General features: G+C 50.9%; 1 protein-coding gene across 1 annotated transcript in view; it reads left to right on the forward strand.

Moving 5' to 3' along the window:
• The window catches only part of HOMER2 (homer scaffold protein 2), an 85564-nt gene extending 77183 nt beyond the window's left edge, over positions 1 to 8381 (forward strand). Inside the window, 6 exon segments of the mRNA XM_032624761.1 lie at positions 2770 to 2926; positions 4920 to 5030; positions 6216 to 6296; positions 7494 to 7514; positions 7516 to 7590; positions 7592 to 8381. Of these exon segments, the coding sequence (XP_032480652.1) occupies positions 2770 to 2926; positions 4920 to 5030; positions 6216 to 6296; positions 7494 to 7514; positions 7516 to 7590; positions 7592 to 7684 (538 nt within the window). The 3' untranslated portion in view covers positions 7685 to 8381.
• Positions 8382 to 9636: the final 1255 nt, after the last annotated feature.

Below are 9636 nucleotides of genomic sequence, written 5' to 3' on the forward strand. Positions count from 1 at the left end.
CTCAACCACTGTGCCACCAGGGAAGCCCTGTGCTTGTGTTTTCATATCTTGAGAATGTGGCCTGTTTCCCAAAGGCTAGGCTGGGTCTCACGGTGTAAGGCTGGCCCCATGAGCACCTTCAGAACTGCTGTCTTTGGGAGTCATTCTGCTCACCTGGCAGGGGACTCGGCCGGCTTCCCCCAGCCTCTCTGTGGCTGAGAAGCTGCTTTCCTCAGACCTGCCCCGTTTAAGAACTCTATCATATTAATTCCCCCATTTTACAGGTAAGGAAACTGAGTCCCAGGTGGTACAGTGAGCCCTTGCCCAAGGTCACATGGCTGGTAAATCTTCCCAGAGGCACCCACCTCTGCAACCCAGCCAGCCTGACCAGTGTGCGTGGAGCTTAATTCCTGTGATCTGACAGGAATTAAGGAATTTCAGAAAGAACATAGGACCCTTAGATTCAGCCACCTTCTTTGGACCCTGGGTTTTGTCAGATACTTCAAAGGACAAAACTGTGACCAGCCTCTTTTACTCATCAGGTGATCATGAAGACTATTTTTGGTTGAGTCACAGTGGGCTGCCTGGATGAAAACATTCCACCCCTAAAAATAAATGTTTTTAAATCCCAGTTGAATGGACGAGTGAATTACAGGAATGGGTGTGAAGCCATTTCCCGAAATCAGCTCAATCATTAACTCTGAAATTAATCACATAACAATATTTTGCTATGTTTTCAGTCTGTGGTTTGAAACCAAAAGTATATATTTTCCAATCACAGTTCTAGGACCTTGAGGTGGATGAAAGATAATGCAGGTTATTAAAATACAGTTGTATTTACTTTTTTAAAAATTAAAAAAAAAAAGAAGCCTTTAGAGACACAGCTCTCCTCAGCCAGGCAGTATTGATTAGAAGCCAAAAACTTTCTTTTTTTTTTTTTTAGAGTGCCTAAGTCTGAGGTGGTTTTTTTTTTTGTTAATTAATTTTTATTGGAGTTTAGTTGCTTTACAATGTTGTGTTAGTTTCTGCTGTACAGCACAGTGAATCAACTATACATATATCTCTTCTTTTTTAGATTTCCTTCCCATTTAGGTCACCATACAGCATTGAGTAGTGTTCCCTGGGCTATACAGCAGGTTTTCATTAGTTATCTATTTTATACATAGTAGTGTATATGTGTCAGTCCCAACCTCCCAATTCATCCCACCCCGCCACCCTCACCCCCTTGATAACCATACGTTTGTTCTCTACGTCTGTGTCTCTATTTCTGCTTTGCAAATAAGTTCATCTCTACCATTTTTCTAGATTCCACATATAAGCGATATTATGTGATATTTGTTTTTCTCGTTCTGACTTATTTCACTCTGTATGACAGTCTTAAGGTCCATCCTCGTCTCTACAAATGATCCAGTTTTGTTCCTTTTAATGGCTAATATTCCATTGTCTGTATGTACCACGTCCTTATCCATTCCTCTGTTGATGGACATGTAGGTTGCTTCCATGTCCTGGCTATTGTAAATAGTGCCGCAGTGAACACTGGTCTCCAAAACAGGAAACAAAAGAAGCGTTGAATGGGACCGGCAACTGAGGGCAACCTGATTCCAGTTTGTTTTTTCAAACTTCACTGATCACAGAGGATTATCATGTGGATTGGTGATAACGCAGAGGCGTCCCTCGGACCTGAGGTGACCTAGGGTCGGCCAGGGCTCCCTCACACATCCTGTGGTTGGAACCCCAGTTCTGCCCTCAGGGGACTCCCAGCCCCTGTCTCCTCTGTCCTCAAGTCCTCAGCTCTCAAATCTGGACCCAGGCTGTTTGTTTAAACCTGGGGTTGTTGGGCTCCAGAGAGGGGGTGTCAGGAGCTTGTTGAAAGTGTCCGCAGCTTTCATGAGCGTGTCAGAGGGCCCGGGGTCCACCCCAGCACTTCAGAACCTACATCCCTGAGGCTCATTTCAGGAAGGAACAGTCCTGCGGCCAGGGGTCAGTAGGGAGCAGATGGGGGAGGGGTCTCTACCACAGTCTGTGGCTTCATTCTTAGTTTCTTTTTTTTTTTTAATTGAAGTAGAGTTGATTCACAATGTTGCGTTAATTTCTGCTGTACAGCAAAGTGACTCAGTTATGCACACACACACACATATATATATATATATATATATAATTCTTTTTTATATTCTTTTCCATTATGGTTTATCCCAGGACGTTGAATATAGTTCCATGTGCTATACAATAGGACCTTGTTGTTTATCCATTCTGTATATAATAGGTTGCATCTACTAACCCCAAACTCCCAATCCATCTCTCCCTCAACCCCTTCCCCCTTGGCAGCCACAAGCCTGTTCTCTTATGTTTATGAGCCTGTTTTTGCTTCGTAGATAAGTTCATTTGTGTCATATTTTAGACTCCACGTACGAGTGATATCATATGGCATTTGTCTCTGTCTGACTTACTTCACTTAGTAGGATAATCTCTCGTTGCATCCATGTTGCTGCAAATGGCATGGTTTCATTCCTTTTTATGGCTGAGTTCATTCTAAGTTACATCTCTTCCTTCTCTGAGAATTCTGTTCTCTTCTAAAGTGATGCCTTGAGAAAATCACCCAACAAGGCAGCGTGTTCCCACTAAAGGGAGGTGCCAGGCCCTCTCAGCACGTGGTTCTCGCTGCCAGGCCACCGGCGGGAGAGGGTGTGGCCCCGAGGCATGGGCTGAGGGGGTGGCCGGGTGCCCCCTCCGCAGGGCAGCCGGGTGGACGGTGCCCACCCTCCCGGTCACCGCCTGGCCCCCGTCCTGCAGCGCCGCCAACGTGAAGAAATGGGAGATCGAGCTGCAGACCCTGCGGGAGAGCAACGCCCGGCTGACCACGGCACTACAGGACTCGGCGGCCAGCGTGGAGCAGTGGAAGAGGCAGTTCTCCCTCTGCCACGACGAGAATGAACGGCTCCGGAACAAGGTGGGGAGGGCCGGGGTGGCCGTGACCTTCCTCTCCCCACTGCCTCCCACTTGGCCCTCGGTCCCATGTCCCAGGGGCAGGAGGAAGACCCGCTGCTTCTCCCTTTGTCCTCCCCTCCGCCTCCCTGCCTGCCTTAGTGGGAACGCTACTACGTACAGAACTGACTGATTACCTTTCCTGAACCAAGTTTTAAAATTGCAATCGCAAAGGAGAAGAGAAATCAATGGGAGATTGCAGCTTTGTCTCCCGCAAAGATCACCCTCTGATGCGAGCTGTGGGTTGGCCTTTCGTGGGTGGCCTCCCTCTGGCATTTTCTGTGGTTCCGTGATCTTCGGTAGAGAAAAGGGATCCAGAGGGTGAGTGAAGAAAATAGATTCAGGAGATGGTGAGGCATGATTGCTCAGAAACCCTGCTTCCCTGCAAACTGCTCTTTCTAAAATGTGAGATAGGCAGCAAGGAAAGGAATACGGCCCTTGATGCGTGAGGTGGGCCCATGCGGACGGGCCTCGTGTGCCCTCTACCCTCCTACCCTGACATGGGGGCTTTGCAGTTTTTTTCAGAATTCACCCCCGCCCTTCCCTGTCATTAGTCGCTCATGCTCTGGAGTTGGGCTGAGTTGATGCGGTTGTTTTCGGGTTCCTAGGTGAGGTCCTGGGGTTGCTGTGCTGTTTTGCTGGTCAGCATTTTTATCCCACAGTCGGTGAACACAGTCTGCTCCGTAAATGCAGGATTTCAGGGTACGGGTCGCATTGAGATTGGTACTCGCTCCCCTTGCCCCCGTGTATAACCCGCCCACCCGTTCTGAGTGGAGCCCCTGGGAACCACTCCCCTACTTCACGTCTTACTTCGGAGCAGGTGGCATGTGAAACTGCCTCGTGTCGTTTTTTCATAAAGTGCTGATGGTGAGGGGCGCAGGCCAAGTGCTGACTCTGCACCTTCCCTTCTGAGGCTGGCAGAGGGATTGATCGCCCTTTGTTTCCTTTTCCAAGGGCAGAGCTGAGTTTCTCACTTTGCGTCTGAGTGTAAGAACCAAAGAGCCGTGCGGGGGGTGGGGTGGGGGGGCGTGGAGGAAATGCGTGCAGTGGAACCTACTCCCCGTGCGGAGCGTCAGCTTCCCTGGGCGGGAAGCACTGGGAACTTGATTCCCAGGGCGGGATGTGGACGTTGGTGGGATCTCCGGCAGCTCCTGTGGCTGGAGGTTCAGATCCTGAGGGCTGGTGCAGGTCACCTCTAAGAATTGTCCTCATGTTGACCCCCTAGTGCCCTGCACCCTGAGGACTGCCGCTGCCTGCTTGTGGGGAACCCCATCAACATGGTGCTCTTGTGTTACTTGCTGGTTACACCCCTGCCGTCCACTCTGCACCCATGCTTTGGCCCCTGGGAAATGCCCAGTGTCAGAGGTGTCAGGCTTGGATGTACCTCAGCCTGCACTTGTCATCTCTCCAGGAAGAGGCCCACGGGCTAGGTCCCTTCTGCGTGCATCAGTGGGGAAAGGTCATCTTGATTTAAAACGTTTGAAATGTCATTGAGTCCCAGTTGGTAGCCACTGTCCCACAGAGTTGCTCGGTTCTCTACCCTGCTTGCTTAACCCCTTGAAGAGCAACAGAATCATTCAGGACATGATTAAAATGATGTGACAGTCATTCTGCGAAGAAGCAGATAGATTCATGGGATGTCTGGCCCCGACTTGTGACAGATCCTTAAAGCAAACCTAAAGCTACCGTCCTGTGACTGTGAGAGAAAACCAGAGGCCCAGAGCATACTGAAGCCAGGTTTTGTGACTTCTGTGGCTTTGTTGGTGTTAAATGAGGGCATCCTGTGCCCGCAGGAGCAAACAGCCCAGGGGGGAGCCCCGTGGAGTTTGTCTGTAGCCACAAGGAAAAATTTATAAGTGGGTTAATTTATGGTTTACTTTAAAAGAGCTGTGGTGATCTTTTGTTTAATGACTACAGTAAACTGGCATCCCTGCTTTAACATGTGATATTCATTAAAGATTGACGAGCTGGAAGAGCAGTGCAGCGAGATAAACAGAGAGAAGGAGAAGAATACCCAGTTGAAGAGAAGAATTGAGGAGCTGGAGTTGGAACTCCGAGAAAAGGAGACGGTGGGTCGTGGGGCTCCGAGCGGTGCTGCTTGGCGTCCCCTGGGCCTTGGCGGGTGATCTCCACCCAAGGACACGGCAGGCAGCTGTGGGGCATGTGACCGGCCCTGGCAGCTGCCCGGATCTCAGCACAGAGACAGAGCCAAAAGCTACACCAGGGCACAGATAGTCCAGAGCAAAGGGCCTGACCATTACCCTCTGCAGCCTCCTTGTTGTACTTATTCTATAATCAGTCGCTCAGGTCCGAGAGAGAGCTGAACATGAGCAAAAGCACTCGGAAACTTTCATAGGTGGTCTTTTATCAGAAGTTGTGTTCTGCTGTCAACTTAATGCAGCAAGAACCCCCTGTCACAGAGTCGTTTATTTTCTGGGGGACAGGACCGCTAAGTACAGCAAGTCCCCTACCCACGAACGAGTTCGACTCCAAGAGTGCACTTGCCTAAGTCCCGTTTGTGCGTAAGTCCAACAGAGTCAGCCTAGGTGTGCAACTAACACAACCGGCTGTGTCCTACTGTACCGTAATAGGTTTATCATACTTTTCACACAAATAATACATAAAAAACACACACAAAAACCAAAGGAAACATTTTTAACCTTGCAGTACAGTACTTTGAAAAGTACAGTAGTACCAGCTACATCACTGCTGCTTCTACGCTTGCTTCCGGACATCCTGGGCATGAAATAAAGATACTGTAGGACTGTGCTCTCTACAGCGCTGTACAGTGAAGTACACAAACGCACAGCCACTGTAGAGGATGCCTCGCCACGTGACGATGTACGCCAGACACGTGGACTGACTCACATGACTGGACATGTGAACGCACATTTGCATCTTTGAAAGGTTCGCAGCTTGAAGTTCATATGTAGGGACTTACTGTATACAGAGGGTGGAGACCATGGGCAAGTTACAGTCCTCTCTCAGCCTCGGTTTTCCCCATCTCCGAAACAGGAATCATACCTTCTCTTTCATGGTGGTGTTCAGCCTTCATGCATTCATTCATGGAAACATACTCAGCCTTTAGAATTACCTCGTGTGTTAAGTTATAACATCATCGCCGTTATTATTTACGCAGACAACACAGGTTCCGAAAGCTGCTTCCATTATTGTATGCACGAGTTGGGGGTTTTCAAGAATACATTTTATCTGACTTGCTTTCACATTCTTTTTCCAATTTCTGTCTCCTGTAGGAGTTGACGGACCTCCGAAAACAAAGTGAAATCATACCTCAGCTCATGTCGGAGTGTGAATACGTCTCTGAGAAGTTAGAGGTAAGGGCGGGGAGCACGTCCACCTGGGCTCAGATGAGAAGGCATCCACTGGTGTTACCATTTCTCCTGAGGCCTCTCCCTTTCACGCCTGGCTTGTAAAGAAGGGAGACTTTGTATTCCTAGAAAGCCAGCGTAACTACACGCCAGATGCCAGCTTTCCTCCCGGGTGCAGACTCAGCAGTGTTTTGTCTTCTGTTTTCTCCACTTATACGAAGGTGGCCTATGCATAACCATAGTGTAGGTGACCTGTTTCCTGCCACAGAAGTCCCTACAGAACCACAGAAGGGTGCGAAGCAGGGGACGGAAAGGAGGGCTGAGAGCCTAAGACCCAGGGGCTAATTTGTACCTCCCCAGCCAGTGACCTTGGACATGACCTTGGACAGCCCCCCCCTGCACCCCCCCCCCCGCTGGCTTCAGATTTCTGATCCACCTGCTGCATTATCTGAAGGAGAATTTTCAGATCCTCCTTCACCTCCGAGGTTCTCCTCACTTCGAGAGCTCTTTGTTTCAGATATACAACCTTGGTATTAGTAACCCGGTTCTTGTACACCCATTCAGAAATTCTCATTTTATGCCCGTAAGATGAAAGCTCTTATTTGGACTCACAGCAGTCCCGCCATCGGGAGCTTCAACATCTCCATGGCAACACCACGGGACGGACAGAGCACAGACCTACTGTCCCTGCGTCTGGCATGGCCAGTCCCTCCCTCGCTGACGGCCAGAGGCTGGCCTGGGGCCAAGGAGACCTCGCCTTCTCAGTGAACCGGCAAGAAACAAGTCACTCTTCCATTTGTGCTATTTCTCACTCTCTCCCAGAATGGAACCCAAAGGGGGGCCTCTGCTGACCACCGTGGGCTTGGGGCTGAAAAACCCCATGTGCTGGGATTTCAGGCTTCCTCTGCTGGGCACTTTGTGAAAGCATCACTTAGCACCAGGCTCCCTTGGGCAGGATGCTGAGTTCTGTGTTCTCTGTGGGGGCATCGTATTAAGGCGAGATGCTGGCTGTTGGTACCTCTGCCAGAGAACAGCAGGAAGGAGGGGCACACACCTGATGCCAGGGGGGTGGGGGCAGGACACCTTAACACCTCCAGGGAGGCAGCCCGCCCGAGGGGGACGGACAGCCTGGCTGTCTCAGGTCTCAGCGGGGCTCCTCCCGCTCTGTCCCCAGACCCTTCTTTCTCTCTCGCTTTGCTTCAGGCGGCAGAGAGAGACAATCAGAAACCTGGAAGACAAAGTGCGCTCCCTGAAGACGGACATGGAGGAGAGCAAGTACCGCCAGCGCCACCTGAAGGTAGGAGCTGAAGAGCTTCTTGGAGGTGCTGGACGGGAAGATCGATGACCTGCACAACTTCCGCCGGGGCCTCTCCAAGCTGGGCGCCGACAACTAGGGCTGCGCGTGAGTCCCCAGGGTGTGTGGACACAGAGTAGCACTAGGACGTCCTCCCGTTCGCGTGGCTTCTGTAAATGCAGGCGCAGTTTGTCACGTTTCCAAACCAGGGGTGCCGTCCACTCTCTCCTCTCCAGAATAGAAACCTCCCTTGCTTCTCTGGCCTTGCGAGGTCATGGACAACTGGACGATTCTGACTCAGGAATCCAGAACTAGGTCCTACCTTAACATTTACGCAGTCAGGTGCAGGGATGTTTATAACTTTCTTAAGGGCTGTTGCAACCATATGAACTGGAAAAGTATTTTTCTAATTCAAGTATGAATACCCTTTCCAACTCCTTTTTTTTGAGTAGCGTTCAGAGTATTCGAATGTTCACCAGGCACCAATGCGTGGGGCGTGGTGATAGCAGTTTTCCCTCTCAGTATATACAGAGATGCTTTAAAGAAACCACTTAGTAGAGACTTGTCCCAAGAGAGAAAACACATTTCTGGTGGAGGCGTTTTCTGGCAGGGGAATCGCCTGCATCCACTCCGCCCACTTCTACCCGCCCCCAGTTTGTAGGGTTGCGACAATGTTCCTTTTCTTGGTTTTAATTTCTGAGCAGGTTACTGTGCTGTGGGGACAGCATGCAGCGAGGGTGCCTAGCACAGTGCCTGGCACAAAGTAGGTGCTTAATAAATATTTGTTCATTTAAACGTATAAACAGAATTTAGTGTTTTCATCACATCCCCCATCAAGCCCCTGTTGGACAGTCCACCGTCCTGGTGCACTGGGTCATTATCAGGCATGTATGTGACTTTGTAGACAGACTCGTGGGTTGGCTCAGGTGGCCCTGGGGCCAGGAGGGTGGCGGTGGAAGCAGCAGGAGCTGGTCTGAGGTCCCCCCCTCCCAGCAGCCCATCCATGGTGCTCTGCCCCTGGGGGCCTCTGACACTGAGATCACCCTTCCTTTCCAGGAGTGTGGCCGGTGGCCTAGGGATTCTAGGACCACTGACTGTCCCTGGTATAAGGGCTGCCCAGGGCTTGGGATCTAGGGTGGGATCCTCTGTTGGGTTTAGACAATTGAAAAAGAAATCACACAGGCCCGTGAGGGAAGGAGTGGGCTCAAAGTGGCTGAGCCTTGGCCTTAGAGCAGTTCTGCCCAGGTCTGCCTCCCCCTGTTCCTGCTAAGGAAGGGACCAGAGCCATGGACCTCTTCTCTCTTACTGAGTTTCTCAGTGGGGCCAGTGGACATTTCATTTGCCCCATGCATGGCAAGATGGTCTGAATCCCTGGCCGTCGGCATTTCTAAATCCCTTTGAAGGAGGGGGAGGCTTTGCTGCCCCCTTACCTGCTTTGAGAACCACTAAGAGAACTTCCCCCTCTAGAAGGATTTTCTCACACATTAGAATTGCTCCCTGCTGAATTGTTCAGATAAACAATAAAATAGCCTGAGGAGGTGGGTAGGGTACACACGGATGTGGCCCCGGGCCCCAGGGTGACTTTACAAGTCCTGCTGCTCTCTTTCGTGTAGCTGAGACCATCTCCCTGAGCAGGGAGGTCTTATTTAGGATGGGGAAAGCACCAGGACATGTAGGGGAGACCCGCAGGCTGAGTGGGGCAGCTGGGGTGGAGTTCACTGGGCTGGTGGCAGATGGAAATGGAAAGCGTGGTCAGCCCTCCTGCTGATTTGTGACTGGGCGCTGCTGGCCCTGCCCTGTCCCTGGAGCTCCAGATGGCTCTCAGGACAGTGGTAGCAGCTCTACTGACCTGGAGATCAGAGAGCTGGGCTGGCCGTGAGTTGGCTTTGTGGCCCAGCAGTGGGCTCAAGAGGATTCTTCTCAGGCTAGGCCAGTCCACCTGCCCAGGAGCAGCAGACACTGGGATTCTGAAACCTCAGCTTGGGTCTTCTGATGCCCACCACCCCTGTCTATGCGGCAGCTTATTCCTCCAGAAGGAGCTGTCTTGACTGA

Source organism: Phocoena sinus, chromosome 2, assembly GCF_008692025.1.
Source record: "Phocoena sinus isolate mPhoSin1 chromosome 2, mPhoSin1.pri, whole genome shotgun sequence".
NCBI classification, from domain to species: Eukaryota; Metazoa; Chordata; class Mammalia; order Artiodactyla; family Phocoenidae; genus Phocoena; species Phocoena sinus.